This window comes from Platichthys flesus, chromosome 19, assembly GCF_949316205.1.
Source record: "Platichthys flesus chromosome 19, fPlaFle2.1, whole genome shotgun sequence".
Classification (NCBI taxonomy): Eukaryota; Metazoa; Chordata; class Actinopteri; order Pleuronectiformes; family Pleuronectidae; genus Platichthys; species Platichthys flesus.
In genome coordinates, this window is record NC_084963.1 from 15,485,430 (window position 1) to 15,508,149 (window position 22,720).

Below are 22,720 nucleotides of genomic sequence, written 5' to 3' on the forward strand. Positions count from 1 at the left end.
AGCATCAATCACATGGGTTTATATGTTGGAAGTTCACCAACATGTATGATATAAGTTTGTCTACCTAATTCTATTTGTTTTGACACAACAGTTGATTAAGTTCAAAGCAAGAAAAGTTACTTTTACATGCAAAAAAACAAATTTTTGTGAAAAAACATACTTATCACAGCACCAGCACCAACTTCTCCTTCATGGCAAGGGGGGAATGGGAGGGGCTTGAAAACGTAATGGTCACATGACCACAAATGTGTTCCGTTGCTTAGATACAGGGGGTGTCTCACATTACCCGATGTCCCACATTAACCCGCTCTCCCTGCAACAAATGTAGTAGTTCATACAAGTACCAGAATCACTTGATCTACATAATAATCTGATGCAAAAAGTTGCCTTATTTGTTTTAGTGGATTAAGCACAAGTTTGTTATGTGAAATATCATGACAATCAAGTTACAAAGTGCAATACAATTTGAAACTCCTTTGTTCCATGTGCAATGAACCTGCTCAGTTTGCACATTTTAAACAAGAATATTCATTTTAATAACTTCAGTGGACCAAGATAGTGCTGCTGTGGTGTACCACTTTGTTTCGTATGTTATACTATACCGCTTTAATGTCTTTTATCTTTTGCACATGACTGCAAGCCACTTTTCCAATCTGGGATAACAGACGACTGAACTGAACTTGACTTTTATAAAGAAGACATTATTTGAGCACTACCTTGTGCAGCTTTTCTTTTATTTACAAAGACAAACTGTTTATGGTTTTTGTGACTGTAAAATTCTGTTCACATTTATTCATGAACATCATAAACTTTATGCATGTCTTGAAGTATGAGAAACAAAGGTTGCTGCTTGTGGTGTTGAACCCAGCAGTGTATTCTCTTTCTCTCGTGTGTCTCATATAGGGGTGTTCACTCAGAGACTTTCCACTAGAGGACACTGTGTGCTGATGCTGCTGATGCTGCTGAACAGATGTTACTTTGTTTAGCAAAGTAACATCTGATTTGTTTAGCACTGTCCTGACTGTAGTTCCTTTTGAAAGGAAACTGCTGGAGTTTAAAAGTAAGAATTATTCTCAAATTAAATAAATTCACAAAGGCACAAACACAAGGTACAAATATCCTTTTCAGGTTTCTGTGTAGACATATGACAAAGTATGCAACTACTGTCGATGAGACACTGAACTTAAAATTATTTACACAGAAATATTCATAGGCTTGATTTATTCTATACCACATATAATTGATTATGTTGAGTTTGAATTCAAACATTCCCCACCCCCATCCTGTATGTTGTTTTCATTATCAGGACCACTTAACATCCACGTCAGTCTCGGTCACATGTGACTATTGAGAAGTTGTTAGAAAAAGTGCGGTCAACAGGAAGTCACCAGATTAGATTTTCACCTCACTTCAATGATTTTAGTCATATATTTGTTCAGCTGTCTTCTTTTATTAATTCCGTATACTGCTTATCTTTTGAGGGTCGCGGAGGGACTGGAGCCAATCCCAGCTGACGTTGGGCGAGAGGAGGGGTTAAACCATGAACTGGTCACCAGAGTATCACCGGGCTGATATACAGAAACACACGTTCACACCTAAATCTCCAACTAACCAAACCCCAGTCTGCATGTCTTTGGACAAACTCCACACACCAAGGCCCTGGCCAAACTGAGATTTTGAGGGGCGAACTTTGCTGTGAGCCAACCACTTTACCACTGATCCGCCTTTTACCAACCAAAAACAACCAACAACTTACTCAGGTTGCAATTATTAACAATCGGTGTTTATAGCGTTCCTTAAACATGAACTTTGCATGTTCCAGTAAACACAGTAGTGATGATAAATACCAGTTCAGTGTAGAAAGGGAGGCTGGTTCAACATCAAACTAAATTCTAATCAAAGCAGAACACTGCGAGAGAAAACCCACATCATCTTTCAACTATCGTTGCCCACGGGCGACTTGCAGCACATCGCTGATCTTAGAGATGATAAGAAAAATTGAAGGCGGGGAAATTTACACATGAGAAAAACGTGAGTGGGCAGGAACTTACACATTCATCGGAAATTGATTTCCTGTGGCAAGGATCTTAAACATTCTTTTTTCTAATTTGAATCATGGCTTTTAATGGAACCCATACGATCCTCCCAGTTCCTCTAATCTGTTTACGAACACATCTAGATAAGTGTTTCTGAGAAAAGAAAGGTTGTCTTCTTCTGCCTTGTGCCTGATCAGACGACTTCTTAAACCTAGATTAAAAACAATGGCAGAAAACGTGAAAAGACGAAGCTTGTGCAAGCTTCAAACTTTGCTCCACAGCTGGCGACGTGCTCAAAAAACAGTGTTAAAGATGAAGCTCCTGATAAAACAGCGTTGATGACATTCTATTGGCCAGCTATCTGAAGTCGGTGAAGTGTGAACTGAACTTCCTGTGTTTGCTGCTCAGCACTGAAGAAGGAACATGCAGTAAAATGTACATGTGTGTGTCTCTGTCTTTGATTCTATTTTTAAAAGCACACATGACAGCATGTGCACATGTAGGTCCCTTGTTGTAGTTCTTACTTAGGTTGGTGACACTTTTCTAAGAGCTCCTTTACCAAGCACCAGGTGCAGCCTGCTTCCATAATGTGTATAGGTCTTAATTGTAGTTCAAAATAAGTTTTTTCAAATAGAATTGTTTTTGCGACATGCTTAGTTTGTTGTAGTTCCTTTAATAATACAGATTTTAGCAAGCTGTAGTCAAACTACAAACAAGACAAACATAGAACTACAAACACATAGGACAGAATTGATCTCAGTAGAATCGGCTTGGCTGTGGAAAAGAATATGGATACTGTCTGCCTGTAGTTTGCAAGAAAGTGAGCGAAGATACTTTATCTTCAGTCATTGGATTGTATTCAGTTTCATTGCTGCACAAACGATCCAGCAGAATATGCACATGATTATCAAGAAGAAGTTAAAAGAAACAGATCAAATGTTTCTGTGAAGCGACGCTTTACAGATTTGATAAAAAATGTATGTAATCACTAATCATTTTCAGCCTGATTCATGATTTATGAAACCAGGTAAAGTCAGAGAACGTCTCAATGAGTAAACATTTTTGGAAAAGTGCATCTTTCTGTGAATTCCTGTCTCATTGAAGGAACTCAGATTTCATACAGTGACAATTTCTCACATGTTATGTGTCAGTCTCACCTATGATTGATGATTCATACAAAGGAATCAGATTTCTTCTAAGCTGGTTTGTCTGGAACATAATTTATTTTAACTACTCATCCACCAGAAAAAAGTCTGGCATATATGCATTTTCATAGATGCTGATAAAATGTTCTGTTGTGTATTTAATATGAGTATAAATGTTTATTCCACACTGATTTTTATCAAAACAAAATACAAGAAAAGTTTTTGTCTCCATCGAGGAGGTTATGTTTTCACCCCTGTCCATTTCCTTGCTAGTTAGTTTGTCAGTTAGCAGGGTTATGCAAAAGCTGCCGGACGGGTCCCCATGAAACGTGGATGGGAAGGATGTGCTATGGGTCAGGAAAGAACCCATTACGTTTCATTGATTTCCAGGGAATCATTCATGGATCTTGATGAAAAAATTGGGCACATTTGCGGGACTGATATTCATGAGCGTGTGTGATTCGGTGCAGCTTGATTGAGTTTAAGGGAACTGTTGGGTCCAGGCACATGCCCCTCACGGCCATTCTTTATTATGTTTTCAGAAACAAAACTTTACTTTTGTTTACATGTACATAAAATTATATTTGTACTCTACCAACTCTTCCATTCTGGTTTTTATTGTTTTGGCTTTTTCAGAAAGGAAATTGCAATTTCTATATTTATGTGTACTCCATGTCCACTTAGATTTAAAATAAGTGTGACTATTCTCAGCGCACAGGTAAACTCTGACAACTGATTCTCACTGCAGCTCTTTCAGCCACAGAAACCGAAGAAAAGGCAAATCTGTTCTCTTAAATAAAACGACTCCTCCCCTGATTCAAAGTGAAACATTTGCCAATCATGCCTGTCAGTGAGAGTTGTGCAATTTGTCACTCAGTTCAGTTCTTTGAAAGCAAAATAGGCCTCGAAAAACTTTTTGTAGTCACAGAGAACTTCAGGGGAAATTATCCATTTAAACAATCCACTGCTCTGACACTTGACAGTCATTTCCCCCCGGTTTATACAACACGTCTAACATGTCAGAGTGAACGTGTGATGTGAAATGCTCATGCCTCGTGTGCACAGCAGCTCTATTTGTGGAAAGAAGAAGTGCAAACTCCAGGGAGCCTACAGTAAAGTCTCTCCTATATGAACTGTGTGAAATCTCGCCCCCGCCCCTCTACAGTGAGCGTAGGACTCCTTAAAAACATTTCCTCCTCGCTCTCACTTGTCTGTGGGGCATCATGAGTGTTGGTAGGAGACCGTCTCACACGCTCTCTCTTGGTTTTAGTCTTTCAGTTGGTCTTGTGAAACATGTTCGCTCGTAGATTTCAGTCAGATTTTTTAGAATCAAGATGTTCTTCGTGTCTTCCTCATCTTTTCATCCTTGGTAAGTAAGCTGTTAAATAACTTCGGATTTAGCATTTTCTTTATATCGTTTTTCTAATTAATAAATGTCTGCCAATTAACGGGTTAAATCTACTGTCCATTGTTATTCCCCCTCTAGGTCTGATTCTTGCTTATTTTCTCTCCTCTCATGTTCAAGCATCTAATGGTTTGTTATTTTATCACAATGTTTTTGCCTCTATCATCAGTAATGATATCAGACAGCTACGCAAATATCATTTTCTCAAAGGAACCACATTATTTGTAAAAGATAATTACAAAGTGCCTCTTCTCAGAAAAGAATAATCTCTCATTTGTTTTACTGTGAGATAACAAATTCTTGTAAAAATGACACAACAATAAGGGGGATTACTGATCTAGTTTCACACCATTTTCATACCATGTTTCAGGTCAAAGAATGTGCCGGTCAAAGAATGAAACTTCCAAATATCAACACTGTCGGCTTCACCCAGGTATCGGATCCATCGCAGGTTGAGTCATCAGCCGCACTAAACAATAAAGACATTTTTAAGGACAAAAGGTTTTATTTTATCTTAATTATTACTGTTTTGCTGCTTCTCTTTCAGATGGAGTCCATGATTTAGATTGTTTTGGTAGATTTAAGAATCGTGGTATGAGAGAGTGTGTGTGGAAACCTGGAAACCACACATCAGAGAAGATATACACACTGTTACTGATACAGAAGTAAGTTTTCTATTTTTTTCTTCTCCAGCTCATAAATACGAGAGATAACACAAATATTTAACATATTTGTAATGATTCTTTAAAGGCAATCATCTCATTTCTAACTATTTGTGCTCCTAGGAAAAAAAAGGAATATTGCAACATCACCGAATCCTCTATAATCGTCAAGGTATATGACAAACTGAACATGACTGTCATCGTTTTTGAAAATGGCGAGTCAGAGAAATGCACAAAGGCAGTTTTCAGCGGTTCACCGAGTAGCCTTTGTGAGTCCCATGATCACATTGATTTTTATTTATAGGTATATATATTTATATATTTTTTCTAACTCTTTAACAGATCTAAACACAAATTATTTTTTTTGTATTTCAGTGAGATGTGATCCTCCATATGAAGTGTCCTTCCGCCGCCGGCTGGGAAATCTACATGTGAATGTGAGCTGGCAACAGACTGTCGTAAAGCATTTCTCTGTGAGGTATAAGGTGCTGGGAAGCCTGTTATGGACCGAGGTCAGTATTCAAAACCTGTTAACACTAAATACTTCATTGTGCAGAAGAAATACAAGTTAACTTGTAACTTTATGTGGATTAACTGCTGGACTGGGTTACTGTTGACACCCAAACGGGGATGTTGCCTTCCAGTACTGTCCAGTAGCAAGACTTAGGTGAAAGGGATCTAATGGCAGAAACTAAATATCAAATAAACCTAGTGATGTTTATTCAAAATGTTATGAATTGTTGTTTCCTTTACCCTAGAGTGAGCCCTATATTTAAATAGTTTATATTTAGCGGAGCGGGTCCTCTCTATGGAGGCCACCATGTTTTTTTACAGACGTCCAAACTGGACAAACTAAACAGCTTTTGAGTTTTTATAACAACTGAAGGTTTCCACAGATTCTCCTTCATGTGTGGAAGTCCTGATGTCAAATTTCATGGTAGTGTATCCCCTGGGCTTTTTACCCTCATTTAACCATGAGGATGGCATTTCAAAAGTCTTTAGGGGAAACCTTTTGTTAGCATGATTGTCCAAACAAAACCTTCTAAAGACTTACACCAGGATCAGTGAAATGTTAACCTGCCTGAAGAGCTGCAGGGAATTCATTTGGATACATCTTGTGGGGACCATGACCTGTTGTGTAAAGCTGACAATGTGGGATCTTGTAAAGTTGTAAAGTTTCAATATGTCACAGATGATGGCTCCTTGATTTACAGAGAAGGCTGCAAACCCCTTTATTAAGCGAAGCCGTATCTGAAAAAGTTTCCACTTCCAAAACTGAAACCTCCAAATACCAATGCCCATGTCAATTTGGCCGAGCTGGTCAATCTACATAAATCAGCATCATTTGAGATAACCCCCCGTCCCTAAAATAATTTGGAACATGTAAAAGAGGGACTTTAAAGGAGACATATTGTGCTTTTTCAGTTTTAGCTATCCACTTTCCTCTAGTGTGTTCTAGGTGTTTTGTGAATGTTTAAGTTCTGCATTGTTAAAAAGCACAATACTCATGTTAAAGAGAACTCCCTTCACCCCACAGAAAATAACTCCTGGTCAGTGGTCATATCATCATGGTTAAAATACCCCCCCCCCCCCCCCCCCAACAAAGCCATGTAGATTGAGAGCAGTCCACGCTGGAAGCCGTTGGCCAATCAGAGAAGAGTGGTTTCGGCCGACCAATCAGAGCAGACTGATATTAATGGACAGGGGGTTAGAGAGACAGGAAATAAAACCAAGCATTTAGACAGTTGAACATTTAAGCAGGTAAACCCTTACAAGCAAAAACACAAATTAAAATCCTGAACATGAATATGAGCAGAATATGTCTCCTTTGAAAAGATGGGCTGTGCATGGGCTGCTCTGTAAAGATGCTAATACCTGCTCTCTGGATAGAAATGCTGTAACGGCTGAGTAGGCCTCCAGGGTTTGTACCCTTGCCACCAAGGGGAGGACCCTGGTGAGCACAGCCCAATCTTGTGAAGCCAGCCTTGCACATATGCCATGTGAACCAGGGCAAACTCTTGATCAGGGTAATTTGGGGAAACAATGACTAAGAATGAAATATTTGGTCGAGAGAAAAAGGAAGTGGATTCTTCTGTCATTCGTTGATTTCTATGTTTTTCACAGCCACCAGTTCAATCCCATAACGAAAAGGGATGCACCGTGGAGAATCTAAACTCTTCTGTGTTCTACACTGTACAAATACAATGTGTCACTACTGAGAAATGCTCCCAGTGTCCATGGAGTGAGTCCTACACGGTCCCATCAGGTCAGTTTGTTTCAACTTTATTGTTTGAATGTAAAATAAATGATTTCTGTCCACTCTGTTAATTGAAATAAATCATGATAAATAAATAAGAGGCAGTTGACAACAGACTTTTGTTTTTAAATAGATTTTACTCCACTATAGACAAACCTCTGACATATTGTTCCTTGTTTTGCGATAACTAAACATCCTCTTTCAGAGCTGACAGCACAGCCGGCCATCGTCCGGCTTGAAGACAGTGACATCACAGAGAGAACAGGCAGCAGGCTGCTCTCTCTGCACTGGAAGGTAATTTTTTTAATAAACATCTCCCTTCATTTTCCACCTTTCAAAAATATAACGGGGAAATATATCCATTCACTTGAGAGGGAAAAAATCTGAATTCATGATAATTTAATATAGAAATATTATTTTTTTATTTCTTTTGATTCACACAAACCTTCCAAGTTTTTCTTTATGAAAAAAGAAAATTATCTTTGAAAATAAGAAAATCATGGCAGATTTTTCTCTCCTCTCAAGTGAATACAATGCCTTTTGCGTGCGTGCACATTGCTGATGTGAGCTTGATAACAAAATGAGCCTGTTTGTTAGTTTCCTGCCACAGAGTCGTACAATGGTTACTATGTGACCGTTGCTAAAGCGTCAGGAGAGGGTCCGTGCGAGCGGATGAACACGACTCGGCCTGAGATCAGACTTATTCTCTCCTTCTCCTCTTATCGTCTCAACATCAGTGCGTGGAACAACGCCAGCATCTCCCCAGCAGTGAGCCACACGATACCTCAGCGAGAGGACGTGCACAGTGAGTACGCTCAGTTTCACAACAGCTCAGCCTTTTCAAAAGAAATTCAATCAAATATCCCCATCAACACACACGGCCTGTGGCTATTGAGATTAGATTGAAAACGATGAAACCTTTGCATCAGCAGGTCTTGAAGAGGGGAAGCTGAACGTGACCGTCCACAGCAACACATCTCTTACTGTTTACTGGAAAGACGATCTCATCAAAACCTACGTGTGCTTCTCTGCTGAGTGGATGAGAAAGAGACATCACAGAGCGTCCATGTCCTTTTATCAGAACGCTTACAACTGGAGGACCTTATCTTCTTTACAAGGTCTGTGCATATATGGACATGCTCTGGCCAGCTCTGATTTGCATGTGACTCATTTGTATTACCAGGTATTTGCCCACAACGTGGTTGCGGGATGGATTATGTTAAGTGGTGTTTCTTTTTTTCAAATGAAGGAGGTGAACATTTTTTCGAACAGACGAGGGTTCACATCTTGAACCTCACAGGATTAGATGACAAGATTACTTTGGTTCATTTAATTGCCTCATGGCTTTAAATCTCTCGTCTATTTTCCAACACTTTAACTACTGGATTTCGGCAGTGCATGTTGTCAGTTGTCGTCCATTATCAGTGAATGCTCGGAAGATACAGTCTGTATAAACGTGTGACTTGCTCTATTACATTTCTCAGGTAGTTACAGGTTTCTATCAAAATCCATACTACGTACCGACTGAAAACGCCTGCACCCCCAATGAAGCCACATTTAAATCCACTAGATGCAGATTCTTTGTTGGATCCCCACTAAATTGCACCCACTCATCGATAAGCTCCAAATTAGATTCACATACAACTCTATGAGTAATCAAAAACTATTTTTAAAAACACCCTCATATCCCCCAATGTTAAAGAGAGTGGGGGCTGGGGAAGAACTCCATCCACAGCTTAATTCAATGGGTTCTTCCCTAACCCATTCCAAATCCTTCCATCAAGGCTGGTGGTAATCTGTCTGCTAGTTTTTGCATCCTCCTGCAAAGTGCAAACTAACAACAAATGGAGACAGAGCTGATTTTGGTATGTGATGCAGTGTGTTTAGCTTTTATTTCTCTGAGCTCATTCCTTTGCTTTCATTGAAATAAGCAGAGCCCCTGGAGCCTTACAAGAGATACAGCCTCATGCTGCACACACGACCAAACAAGGAAACTTGCAACATCAAGTACATCAACAGGAGTGAGAGCACCTACGGGACGACACAGTTCTACTCCGTCCAAGGATGTAAGACACACTCTCTCTCTTGTCTTCACACTCTCTCATTGTTTAACTGTATAAAGTATAAAAGAGTAAGTCATAAGGCTCCATTCACTGGGGAAAATGAATATCTCTGCACGATTACTGTGGCCATCTAATAAGGTAATATCTAAAAGGCCAATGCTGTGAGTTTCTTCTTATCAAGTCCATGACAAAAGAGTCTGACTGTTTGAATTTGTGGCTGCAAAGCTCCCGTCAGCGCTCCCAACGTCAGCATCTGCAACATGACGAGGAATTCAGTGGTGCTGCAGTGGTCGTCCATCCCGGAGGACGACATCAGAGGCTTCCTGCTGGGTTACATGATCCACTACACGGAGTACCACCACGGGGGGACGTATAGGGAGAGAAGTGAGTCTCATACACCTCAAATTGACCCAAATACAATAAATATACAGGACAACATATGGATTGCTTCCAGCAACGTAAGCTGATTTCAGTGCTGTCTCAGTCTACATACACTCTGACCTTTGACCACTGAAATATAATCACTTCATCTTTGAGTCCAAGGGACAACTGATACAAATTTGAGGAAACTCCCTAAAGGCAGACTTGAGATACCACATGTTCAAGAGGCAAGAAACATGGTTGGTGTAGCCACCGTGATCTGGATCTTTAATCACCAAAATCGAACCAATCAATCAGTGAGTCTAAGTGAATATTTAAGCCAAATTTGATAAATTCCGCCAAAGGCGATCTTGAGATATCGGGGTTCACAGGAACAGGACAACTGGACAATCCGAGAACATGCCTCTGGCCACTGGCTGCCATTGGTGCTGAGGCATGATGTTGATATACTTAAAGAGAAAGTCAACACGATCAAAATATATTATCGTATATATTAACGTATTAAAAACTGTCCCTCTTTGCAGATATCACAGTGGATCCACAGTCTGACACCTGTGAACTGGGGGATCTGGAAGGAGGCACAGCCTACCAGGTCCAGATATCAGGTTTCACCCAGGCAGGAGCAGGAGTACGAAGCACAACCTGCATCTTTAAAACCAAGATGCACCACGGTGATATAGATCCTACAACTTTTCAACCTTTTAAATCAAATTTCAGATTTGCAGATTTGCATCACATTCCAAAGACACGTCTTTACCAATAGTGTAACTTCCGCCATGTTTTTCTTTCCACAGGATATTTTCGTTATCTTGCTGGTTACATCATTCCCATTGCTGTTGTGGCCGCTGTGCTGTTTTTTGCATCAATAATGATAAAGAGGTACATTAAGCATATCAAAATCTGCACAAACTCAGATACTCTTTACATTGGCACGTACAAATCTACTTTCAAACTACTCTGTGACTCTCTACCTCCCATTTCTACTTTATCCAGAGCGAAAGTCATCCTGTGGCCCAGCATACCGAACCCTTTGAACAGCAATGCAATGCAGAAAATAGCAAGACTGGTAAGACTCTGTGCTATTACGAGACAATGTATCTCCAGTTATAAACCAGTATATTAAGGATTGTTTACTGGTGGATTGTGTTTTTTTTCCACTCAGGAACTCCTGGATTCCCTCAAACACCTGAACGTAGAAGAGTCCACGGACAGTCTTCAGATAGTAGAGAAGGAAGCTTTGGTCCCTCCCAACACATTAGCATCAGTGTTAGTGCTCCTCCATGACGAGGAGGAGGAGGAGGAGGAGGAGGGACACTCACCAGAAATGACCTGGTTCCATAGTGACATCGAAGAGCATCCAGCTGGAGATATCGAACCCGACCACACTACAGACAACTTCCGCAGTCCCCCTTGTGCCTTTTCAAGTGACTACACAACAATGGAGATGTTCCAGCAGCAGATGCCTCAGGGCAGCCCGGCGAACCCAGAGACTGATCCACAGGACACGTATTGAGGTCAACATTGGACCACATCGGACAATTAAGTTTCAGTTCAACGCGGGAGGAGGAGGAGATGTCCACGATTTTCTATTGTCAATGAATGTCAGAGTCAAGTGACAGTCCAGATTTGGACAATGTCGGGGGGAACTACTGTTTCAGAATCAGAATCAGAATCAGAAGTATTTTATTGCCAAGTAGGTTTACACCTACAAGGAATTTGCTCTGGTTATTGGTGCTTACAATGAACATAGAAACATAAAACGCAATAAATACAACATACATAGGAAAAGCAATAAAAAATAGAAAACCAGTATATATTTACTCACTGTTTACTTATTTACTCACTTTTTTCCTTATTTATACAAAGTAGCATTTATTTTGACATAAACCTTTCTGAATAAAAATTTATGAAAGATAAAAGATACAAAAAGTGAAGTAAAAAGTGAAATGCAAAACAGTAAACAGTGTCCGATTGCAATATGCAATGTAATACAGTATTATATAATATGAGATGTGTTCATTTATTAATTTAACACATCCTTGAGGTGTGGGGGTGCTGGTAGTTGCAAGTCTACAGCTTGGATTCAATGAGTTGTAGATAATCTATAACCAAACTACAAGTGCATTAAGTGCCAACTGCTAAAGGGACAGTTACAAGACTAACTAGAGTAAATAAGGATTCAACAAACAAGCTTATCATGAAGAACATCTGAATGAAAAGTCTCTTTATTGAGTGTTGCGTTGGAAACAGAATGAATATATTGTTAGATTCAATCTGAGGACGATCAGATACATTCAAGCTCTTCAAAAAGAAACAGTGTCACCAAATCTGTACATCGAGCGCCCCAGTCCAGTCCGGCGGGAGAAAGTCATGTTTCTACAGTATATGCTCTATGTGGTGGATACACAGGTATAAAAAAATAAACCTCTTGTTTTGTTGGAAATGCTCTTAACCTCATCACATGTTCACCGATTCAAACTGAATCCTCGTTTAAAAACAAGAAAAGCAGGGGGGTGGAGTTGTAAAAGCAGAAAAGACGGAGAATTTGGCAAAGACGTTCAAAAAGTAGTTAAGTCTCCTTTTTTAAGTACTTTCATAGTATGACAAGATTATGTAGAAACTCTCCTCGCTGTGGGGCCAGTTTACAGATTCTCTTTTGACACATTATTAAACACTGGCTTTGTTCACTTCAACATGACGACAACAAAACATTTGAAATAAAAAATATCCACCATATCTTCAGATTCTTTTGCTATTAAATACTACAGACAATACTTTCATATATCACATCTCACTCCAGCTATTTAACATCCAGAACAATAAATTCAGGTTGCGTCTGTCAATATGTCTCCATAGTTTAGTAGAGTATTCTGTACAATCTATGTTCGAGGCACTTCTTGACCCGTTCTGTGCTTGTGAGCGTTATGTTGCGCTGTGACGTGTCTCGTGAGGGAATTCAGCATCAGCGTCGACTTTCTGGAGCCGACGCACATTCTGCACAACAACATCCTTTTACAGTACAGGCCTGAATTGTAACTATAAAACAGTTAATTAGTTATCTCTCGCACCATCACAACAACAGGAAAAAGACGTGAGACGAGGGGATCTTGTGGCAGCTACTAGCAATGAGAAAGATTAAAAAAGCAAGAACATGAGCACGCATGGGAAAAAACAAACAGGAAGTGAAGCAACACATTCATGTTTTGACCAAATGAAAAATGGATCTTTAACATTGTTTTTGGGACCGGTTCACAGAAACAGTTCACTCTCCAATCTCACAATTACAGCACTTCAAGTCGTAAAATCAACACTTAATCGTAGACGACGCAGAGTTGGCGGATGATGGAGGGAATAGCAGATTCTTTCACTAAGTCATTAAACAGAAGGGAAGTGAGCACTTCAGCAGCAACACAAGTTTTTACACCATCAATGTTTTCATGATCTTACACTGATCTCACTCAGAAAGTAGGAAGTTGCCGTCACTTTTCATAAATCCGCAGCAGCAGAATAAGAACTACACTTGAGGCCTCGGACAGACAGAGAGAAACTTAATTGTACCTCACCGTCAAAACAAATGACAAATGAGAGGAATAGTTATTTTATTTAAACAAAATTCAGCTGGCTAACAAAGGATCTGTTTGAGTTGGTAAAACGACCTTATCTTAACTGGTACGCCCTGGATTATGTAATAATTAGTATGAATTGTTTCCAATAACCATCATGTGACTGGGCAGCATCACTCTCTTGGAAAACGGTGATCTATGAAAGACCAGATAAGGAACCGACGATTAGACAGGGTTAAAAACACCAAATGCAGCCATTTACAATAAAGTAGGAACTCCGTCCTTCCTGTGGGACTGCTGCTCGGTTCCTTCATGACTTTCTTCAAAATGACGTTTCTGAGAAAGCTCTGGAAGTCGTGTGGGAGACATTAAGAAGTCCGTGGTTACAGATTGTGATGATGAGGCTGGCTCAGGCCCGTCTCTAATCTGCTGATGCAGGTGCCTCCAGCTTTCCTATCTACATAGAAACAATAAAAATGCTTGAGTTCTTCAAGCAGTGAACAAAACTGATGGAGGACACTGCAGAATATGTACAATATCATGCAATCCAGTTCAATTCCACACACACGCACGCACACACACTCATGTAAGTGGTTATCCAGTGTTTCTGCATGTATACACACAGTGGGGGTTGATGACATCCCTTGATGCAACAGGATTGGCTTCAGTAATGTTGTAACAGTCACTTGGTGCTGTCCACGTCATTGTGAGTCTTGCTGCTGCCGTTGTGCAGGATGTATGGCGATAGTGTCACATCCTCGCTGGCTGAGTCGTCTCGCTCGCTGGCGTACTCGTCCTTTTCGTCTCTCTTGTAGTTGATTTCCGCCTGAAGTGACAAAATCCATTGGAATGGGTAACAATCAAAGCCAATTAGCCAAGAAAAAAAAAGCTCAGAAAAAATCCTTGAGAAACTCTTCCACCGGTGATTTAGAAGCTAAATGTCTCGTATCAGCTACATATATTTTGTGAGGAAGATTTAAATCCGTGGAAGGGGAAAAACTCTTTGTATGACAGCAGTCACCTTTCAAAAGTAGGTCAGTGTTTGTGGTGGTTTGACAAAGGAGCAGTGAAAAGGTCCACCTGACAATCAAGGTTAGTGGATTGTCAGGTATGTTTGATTCTGTATCTAGTACGATTGTCAAAGGTTAAGGTTAAAGATTTGCTTGCCGTTTAATATTCATCACTGAAATACTTGCATCATTTCCTTCACACGCCAACTCTGTATAATGATGATGAGCAGTATATTACTGGCTGACACCTGTTATAAATGGAAACATGTCCTTATTTGGTCTGAGGGCTGAAAGTCAAGAGACACACTAGGAGATGATGTAAGGGTTATTGCTAAGAAATGTAGTCATATGACTGCACAGTGGGAGTCTGCATTACACAGTATTATTGGTATAAAACTCTCGACACTTTAGGGATGGGTTACATAATTACATTTGATGCTTTACTATTTGCTTCATAAATCAATTTGATTGTTTAATATATTAACTCTGAATTAAATTGACTAGTTGCTGTTTTTTTATTATATAGTTAATGTGTTTTCTTCAGCTCCTCTCCTCAGGTCGACAGCACATAGTGTATTTTCCCCGTCCAGTAAAGCCAACTCAGCCGTTGCTGAAATAAGTGTATATTGTTGTTGAAAATGTTTTAAATAGCACTGTATTAAATTGGAATTAATTACCTGCACATGATTTACCCATTACACAGTTCTGTGTAATCTGCATGCTGTTTTAGCGTCATATTTGTAGGCTACAGCCTCTTTATGACATGAAAATAACACCCACTTAATATGTTGATTCCATCTTATTTTTTGTCTTCACCTTTAAGTCTCACAGGATAAAAAGTGATTGAGTCACATATTCTTTTACCAGTTCTTAAACAACAACAGACGAGCAGGAGCTGCAATTGTTAATGATGTGATATAAGATTCTACTAACTACTTGTATTTAATTCATTGCTCAAACACTTTATTAAATTAAATTGTTCTGTAACTCTTTATTGATGATTCCCAAAGATAACAATCAAGGTAAACTGCATCTCCATTTGCTGGCAGATGTCTGTTTATTGAGCACATCTGTCGGCCCTGAAGATCAGTTCACTGAGAAAGGAAAACAAAGTCTTTATTAATGTCTTCTTTCTTCTGTAAGAAGGGAAGAAAACTCTGGAGGGAGCTCCTTCCATTCATCTGCTTTCTACAACACTGCAGACACCTCATTTAGCTCCTCAGGCCTGTTTTAGTGAGGCCCGGCTTGGTTCATTAAATTGTCAGTAGGGAGAAAGCTTTATTTGCCAATTCGAAGACGAGAGATCCATCAGCGGATACTTTATCGGCAGGTATGAGCATGAGGGAGTGTTAAACCTTCATTACCTTTGCCGGCTTCGCCTTATTTTTGATCCTGTCGTCATCTTTGCGGCTCCTCTTCCTGGACGTGGAGAGTTCCTTTCTGTCCCTGCTGCGCTCCCTCTTCTTGTCTTTCTTACTTCTGAAAGAGCAACAATAAAATACCAGTCACAACCTTGCAGACAACAAACAAATGATTTATATTGTGGACACATGCTGATAAATCTACCTAGAAGCACAGAAATGATTCAGGACAAACCTAGGAACTTTAAAGGTCACTTTGTTCAGCAGAGGGAGCTCTAAGGGTTTTACCTTTTTGTTGATGGTGATCTGACTTTCCTCCGAGGGCTCCTGGATCGATCCTTGCTCCTCCTCTGGTGGCCCCTGACAACGCATTAACTGGATTAGAGCACAGCACAGATGGCAACCCACAAAAACGTTCTATACAGAGTCAAAAATATATTTATATAAATTCAAGGGTAAAAATGTAATAAACTAGGTATTAAAACCAATCGGCAGTATTTTGAACATGTAAATCAGCAGATATGAAACCTAGCCAGGCGCCAGGATCTATTTTATTATAAAAGCCTATGACATCTCCTTTGACCACTTCACTTCCTCTCAAACAACCAGAATGAATCACAAAGACAGAAATAGAAAGCAGTGACTAAGTGGGTTGGCTTCTTGTAAAAGGTGCCAAGAATGTATTAGCTTTTACAGCCACAAGCTAAAAAACTGTACCGTACACACAGTCTGTTTACATGGCGCTGAAACCACCCATGCAGGAGAAAAGATGCTGAGATGGAATGATACTTTTCCAAGAACAAAACTGATTGTGCAAGTGTGTTTATTCACGAGTGCACGTTGGGTCACATGTTAATGGATCTGAGCAGGTCCAGATTGGACTTGATTTCAGATCCTTTGGAGAGTGACACCGTTTATGTTGTTTGTTCTAAACGTACCTGGAGCGACTGCGACTGTGTCTCCTGTCTCTGGAGCGAGAACGCCTCTTGTGGCTGTTTCGTGAACTGTGGGGCTGAATCCCTGGCACCGACCTCTGTGACGGTCTGCTACGACAGGACAAAATCAGAAATGGTATCATCCTATGATCACAGAATAAAGTTGGTAGCATCTTTAACCAAACGTTAAATGGACACCTGTGTTTCGAGCTGGACTTTTTCCTGCGCGTTCTTGAGTGTGAACGGGAACGTGACTGGCGTGACCTTCTAGATCGACTGGGTGATCGCGTCTCTGTGTCCGCTAGAGGAAGAGCAGCAGAGTCAGAATCTGTTTGCAACACAACTTTGATGTTTTTACGACTAAAACTCATTGTACCTGGTTCTATGGCAGCAGCAATGGTCGACTGGGCCTCCCTCACCCTCTTCATCACAGTCTCCAACTCCTTGGCTGCAGCCTGTGCCGTCATCTCTGGGGGCTTCACTATGGCATTATTGGAATGGTTAACCCTGAAAGACATAAAACGATATCAACTGTCACAGAGCCGTGAAGGGAATTTCAAGAGTACATAACTCATTTATTCCAGTATAGGACTTTGTATCTGTTTTAAAAAGTGCTACATGAATAAAGTTTATTCTTATCATGATTTAGGCCTTATGCAACATATGCAAGTATATACTTTTAAAACCAGGTGCAAAGTTTCTGTGCTCCTCCCTCTGGAGCCAGACGAGGGCACGGCCACACACATATCGTGGGTCAAAGTTCACACAAGTTAAACCCCACTTGAAACCATGCAGTGATTTGCTTCTCCATAGAAATCGAATGTTATATATTCACCTCCTCGCTTACACAGGAATTTAACGATAGGTTAACTGTGTTATGGGAAATGTGCTTTGTTAGCGCTCCTAACCTGCAACATCGTTAAGAAGTAGTCTTTCAGACAATGGCTGACACTCTAAGACGGGAACGATATTGAACCAGATTACATCATCGTTTATTGGAGGAGGGGGGGGGGGGGGGGGGAGTTGTTTTGTTTTATAAGATTTTGAGAAAAGCGTTGATTGATAATTAAAGCCAAATATTTAAGCAATGAAATGTTTTTTTTAATTCATGTTTCTATCTGCCTCAGACACTAAGACATTTTAGTTTTTGTAAATGTTGGAAACTATCATGATCTCCATTAAGCTCTAGAATTTAGGTGTGACTTTTATTGGGTAACTTAAGTCTTAATGGTTAATCATGACATCAAATAAATTTGGCTTAGTGTTAATAAGATGCAGGGCTTCCTTTTAAAATGATAATTTAACGGTAAAATACATACTTCAGGGGCCTGTCCCCAAACATTACTCCGTTGAAGGTCAGGGCTCTGGCAACCGAGTCCTGCCCCACGAACTCCACGAAGGCGAAACGCGTCGGCTGTGTCTCATCTCCTGCCATCCGCACAAACTTTACTTCTCCCACCTGCTTGAAGAATTCCAGCAGCTGGTCCGCAGTGGTGGTCTGAAGAAAGAACCATGATCAAAATTGAATAACATAACGTTTAATGGTGCAGAACGTAAAGGTTTAATTTTCTGTCTGAACCCGATTAGAGCTGCTGATTGTTCCCTCTTGGAGGAATATTGTTGAAAAGGTGTAAAAAAAACCTATTGGTTCATTATGAAATTGTAGTAAAATGCTGCATGTCCTCCCTCCCCCACTGACTTGCGCTCACTTCACTGTCAACAAAGAACACAAACACTAATCAGAAGTTATGAGGACATGTACAGGACAAGATGTGTACATTGTGTTTGTTTGATTCAGTCTAGGGTTTATGAGACACGTATACATAGTCCAACTTTTTGTGAGCACGCAGTTCACGCGACGTGACCTGCAGAGCCAGGGCATCAGGGTTAAAGTGTCAGGAACAATCCGGATTCATGATCCACCACAATCGACTAGTAACTAAATAAAGGTTTGTGTGAGGAACGACAGACGAGCGGGCTTTGAAATAATCGTGACATTGAGTTTAAAGCCTCTATCTGACACTAATTCACCATAAAGTGTACCTGTGAGTTTAGGTTGCCGACGTAGACGGTCCGCCTGATCTCATCAATTTTGGAGGGATCCACATTTCCCATGAGGGGGGGCTGGGAGAGCGCTGAAGCTGTGGAGTCAACACTGGCTGCTGGTATCAGGTTCACTAACGGAAGGTTCAGCTGAAGGTGGAGAAACACACAGGTTTTACTTACATGACACAAAATTATGGACAACACAAAGAGTACCCCTCAAAAGGCGGACTCACGGTCTGGATCGGAGCTGGACTCGGAATCGGGAGCAGTCCGCCTCCGGGAATCAGACTTGGTGCTGGAGCGGCAGGTGCCAGAAGTGACAAGGCCTTGGCCTCTTCTGGGATTTTTCCTGCAGGACAGAAGCAGATATTAGTGAAGGCAATAGAGGGAATTTTCTGTTTCCTCTATGTCTGCACAATTAGCCCACTGTATTCTAGAGAAAAAGAGAGCATACACTTCCCCATACAACCTACAAGTGTGCTACCGTCTACTCATGGTGTACTGGTGACAGAGCTTCCTTACTGGGCTTGTATCAGATTCTTCTTTCCAGTCAATCTGAACTATTATTTTCAAGTGCAACAATCTTAACCTTTCACCCACAAACAAAAGAACACTGATTTTGTCCTTGGTCTCTTTTCATAGATCAAAAAATAAAAAACCACAATGCAGAGAATGAGTCAACACTTTGATGCATGATTCACCTGTACTGGAAACATATTGGTCATGAACCATACTATATCAAGCATGGGCGCGTTTCCGTGAGGTGTGGGGGGGGGGGGATTGTTTCGAACTGATGTAAAGGTGTGCAACACTAGACAACCCAAATGGCTGCATCACTAATAGCACACAGGACATCAGATACAGAAAAGAACAACAATTTAAAAAACTGTAGGAAATGCTAACCAAGACCTGGCTATGAGAACAAGGAATTTAGGAATTTTGCTCCTCCTTTTCTGTTAGAGAAGAGAGGATTAGTGACTGCAAATTTATATCACAACAGCTTGAGGCACTGTGGATGAATGACAATTTAAGTTTTCCAACACTTCCGGTGCTGAAAATTTTTCTTAAAAAGGGTAATGACGCAAAACGTGAATGCACGCGGCACGAGAAAATATGTTAAATGGACAATTTGTGTTATTAAACGCGTAATATTTAAATAAGAGCTGTGGTGTGGTGACTGTGAGGCAAATACAAGATTCTATCTTGAAATTTGGTGAGGTTCTTAGTTACTGGGTCTCACTTTGTTATTGTCTAGCCCCCTGACTACAGCAACAGGAGTGGGAGAGTAAAGGGTTAGTGATCCTCCTAGCATGTCCCATGTCATGTGTGACACACATCCCACCGGTATGCCGTAGCAACCTGGACAGAATTCAATCACACACAAGCTGCAGCTGTAGCGGAAAGAGAGAGGGGGGTGGGGGTTGGACAATAATCAAAACAACAAACCAAAATAACAAATATAAACACAACGCTAGAGTTAAGCAATACTGTAGTTTTCTAGATAGAGACAGTAGAGAGTGGACAACATGGGAAAGTATGAAAGGAAACAAACCAAAAAAAGAAAAGAAAAAATTAAAACGAAAGAGACAAGGTGTCCATCTTGGAAGGCTCAGCGGGCTATTCTCCGGGTCACATTCCCCCTTGAAGGATGCGTTGGCCCGATCAGGGATAGTGGCTTGGAAAACAATGCCTGACTCAGGCTAGTGTAGTGTAACAGCTGGGCCAGTCTAGTCATCTGATATGCACACATAATCACACAGAAAAAACATACAAAACCAAATTAATAAACTCAGTAGCCATCCACGAGTCACGTGGACAAAAAGCATCAGGTTAGAGGTGATTATCATTGTTTCACTGAACACAGGAGAACAACAGTGGCACCAGAGGGAGACATTGAAAGAAAAGGAGCACCACAAATGAAAACTGGGATTAAGGGCGGTTACATTAGCTGTGTTCTTATGGGATAGTCCCATAAATAGCAGTTGCCTGTGTAACATGAGCTATGGCAGGTATTTACAGGGACGGTAGCCTGGATAGTGAAGTGTCCTGCAGCTTGAAAACGTGGCTCGTGATGTCTGCACAAACCGCGGTGTGTCCCCATACACAGACCTACTCTGTGAGAACATTAGCTGGTAGCTAAGTGAGCTGATACAACCCGTGTCCTGTGTCAACAAAACAACAAAACAATGGCTGTAGCAGAAAAACTAGCCATTTGGAAGTTGTGCTAATTTCCCATGTGAGTGAAAAACAGAAGAAAAACAACCAAACGACTGAATAGAAGGGGGGGGGGGGGGGCAGGTCCACATGTCGTGTGTGTGTGTGTGTGTGTCTGTGCGAGCTGCACTCACCTTCCGCACATGGCACCACTATGAGAGCTCTGTCAACAAACACAGTGTTGGTGAGATGCTGCGCCACACCAACACTGGAGGGCTCCCGGTACTTTATATAACACACTTTGGACGAGAACGACAGCGGCGCGTTGCTGTGGAGGACACAAGCGAGTAAAGATGGAGGACGGGTTAGTTGTACAGTGGATGTGGGATGACGATTTATTGCGGTTGTTCTCGCGTGGACCGCGGGGAGGCCCCAGGTCCGCGGTGTTGCTTGCGGGCGCGTGCCCGGGAGAGGTGGTGCTTACTCGGGCGGGTAGAGCCGCAGCTCCTCGATGTCTCCCAGGAAACCGAACAGGGTGCGCATCTGCTCGCTGCTCACGGCGGAGGACAGGTTGGTGACCTGGACCACGGCGGTGCCCGGGATCCCGCTCATTGTGCACAGTTGACGGACACGTTGGCAAATCGGTCCCGGTGGTGTTGGGTTTAATGTTTGTTTCTCACCGCCGCACAGAGCTGAGTTCCACGGTTCATCCGGGCGGACGGTGTGGCGGAGGTATCCGTCTGCCCGCCGAGAGTTGCATGCACCTGGCGGGGGCGCGCACGCCCACAGTGGAAACACGCAAACAGTCGAAATCTTATGTTTAAAAATGATATATTCTTGTTGGTTTGTGTTTATAATTGACGATATATGATCCTATTGTGTCATCAATGATTTATTAAACTCATTATTTCCAATATTTCTGAGCTTTTTAATGTGGAACAATCCCAAACTGTCTAACTCAGTCAAATAAAGCTTTATTCAAGTTTATAGGGTCGTTATTTATTGTTGAAGTGTGACTTTTTATATGAAACTCTTTCTACCTTTAATTTGAAATAAATGATTGCACTGCTGAACTGATGTCTTTAATTTAATGTTGACTTTGTGTGAACTTCTCTTTAAAAATAAGCTGCCATGTGATGTATGACAGATATTTCCGCATTATTGACATTTATATAGCACGTTTATAGATGTCTACAAATAGAGTTGCTTTGTCAATCATTATTTGGCGGTTGTGTATTTGATTAATTGCTGAGATGTGTATCTCCTACAACTGAGTCTAATAAACCATTGAGTCAATACGATTATTTATCATCATTAATAAACACCAACAAACAAGATGATGTACTTTTCTATCAGCACGTTGCCATAGAGACGATGACGACAGGTAGCGTGTTTCCACTGTAGCTGTGCGCGCTCCCGCGAGGTTAATGCATTTCTCGTTGGGCAGATCTCGGCACAACACCGGAAGTTCTTTCAGTTGTTGGAGCAGTTATCAAACCAGCTAACAGGCGCGTTGCCGCCACCTACTGTGCTGGAGTATAGAGCAGTTTAAATGGCAGGGGAAAAAACTGGTTCAGCTGCAACATGCACCTTCACCACCAGATGTCACTAAATTCTACACACCGAGACTTTAAGAGGTACGTATAATACTCATACTGGTTTGCATGAAGGGAAATAAGTATATTAATGATTTCAGTGGTGC

The 22,720-nt window shown here is 41.0% G+C and overlaps 2 protein-coding genes across 5 annotated transcripts; one reads left to right on the forward strand and one right to left on the reverse strand.

Moving 5' to 3' along the window:
• Positions 1-4,406: 4,406 nt before the first annotated feature.
• Positions 4,407-12,392, forward strand: LOC133974857 (interleukin-31 receptor subunit alpha). 2 transcript variants are annotated; one of them, XM_062412647.1, is made up of 16 exons: positions 4,407-4,550; positions 4,668-4,715; positions 4,957-5,019; positions 5,134-5,251; positions 5,372-5,517; positions 5,624-5,760; positions 7,373-7,514; positions 7,711-7,799; positions 8,103-8,310; positions 8,435-8,623; positions 9,440-9,571; positions 9,794-9,952; positions 10,474-10,620; positions 10,744-10,828; positions 10,943-11,015; positions 11,112-12,392. In XM_062412647.1, exons 1-16 carry the CDS (start codon positions 4,475-4,477, stop codon positions 11,460-11,462), a joined length of 2,163 nt encoding a protein of 720 aa, XP_062268631.1. In that variant the 5' UTR covers positions 4,407-4,474; the 3' UTR covers positions 11,463-12,392. The 2 variants fall into 2 exon arrangements, with proteins under 2 accessions (XP_062268631.1, XP_062268632.1); XM_062412648.1 differs by having other exon boundaries at positions 8,438-8,623.
• srek1 (splicing regulatory glutamine/lysine-rich protein 1) lies at positions 12,159-21,753 on the reverse strand. Of its 3 annotated transcripts, XR_009924704.1 has the most exons (12): positions 21,503-21,753; positions 21,213-21,346; positions 19,098-19,213; positions 18,862-19,011; positions 18,138-18,316; positions 17,195-17,325; positions 17,017-17,119; positions 16,822-16,929; positions 16,172-16,243; positions 15,887-16,001; positions 14,136-14,338; positions 12,159-13,969 (listed from the first exon to the last, which is right to left on the reverse strand). XR_009924704.1 is itself a non-coding variant. In XM_062412650.1 (11 exons), exons 1-11 carry the CDS (start codon positions 21,628-21,630, stop codon positions 14,195-14,197), a joined length of 1,377 nt encoding a protein of 458 aa, XP_062268634.1. In that variant the 5' UTR covers positions 21,631-21,753; the 3' UTR covers positions 12,159-14,194. The 3 variants fall into 3 exon arrangements, 2 of the variants coding, with proteins under 2 accessions (XP_062268634.1, XP_062268633.1); XM_062412650.1 differs by having other exon boundaries at positions 12,159-14,338; positions 16,822-16,926; XM_062412649.1 differs by having other exon boundaries at positions 12,159-14,338.
• Between the last annotated feature and the right edge of the window lie 967 nt (positions 21,754-22,720).

Excerpts from the sequence above, each read along its gene's own strand:
- LOC133974857 (XM_062412647.1), top strand. The coding sequence starts at position 4,475 with ATGTTCGCTCGTAGATTTCAGTCAGATTTTTTAGAATCAAGATGTTCT. Across the intron at positions 7,515-7,710 it reads GTCCTACACGGTCCCATCAG|AGCTGACAGCACAGCCGGCC; the intron begins GTCAGTTTGTTT and ends ATCCTCTTTCAG. Across the intron at positions 8,624-9,439 it reads GACCTTATCTTCTTTACAAG|AGCCCCTGGAGCCTTACAAG; the intron begins GTCTGTGCATAT and ends TGAAATAAGCAG.
- srek1 (XM_062412649.1), bottom strand. The coding sequence starts at position 21,630 with ATGAGCGGGATCCCGGGCACCGCCGTGGTCCAGGTCACCAACCTGTCC. Across the intron at positions 18,317-18,861 it reads TCGGCAACCTAAACTCACAG|ACCACCACTGCGGACCAGCT; the intron begins GTACACTTTATG and ends TTCTTTCTTCAG. Across the intron at positions 16,244-16,821 it reads CACAGTCGCAGTCGCTCCAG|GGGCCACCAGAGGAGGAGCA; the intron begins GTACGTTTAGAA and ends ATGCGTTGTCAG.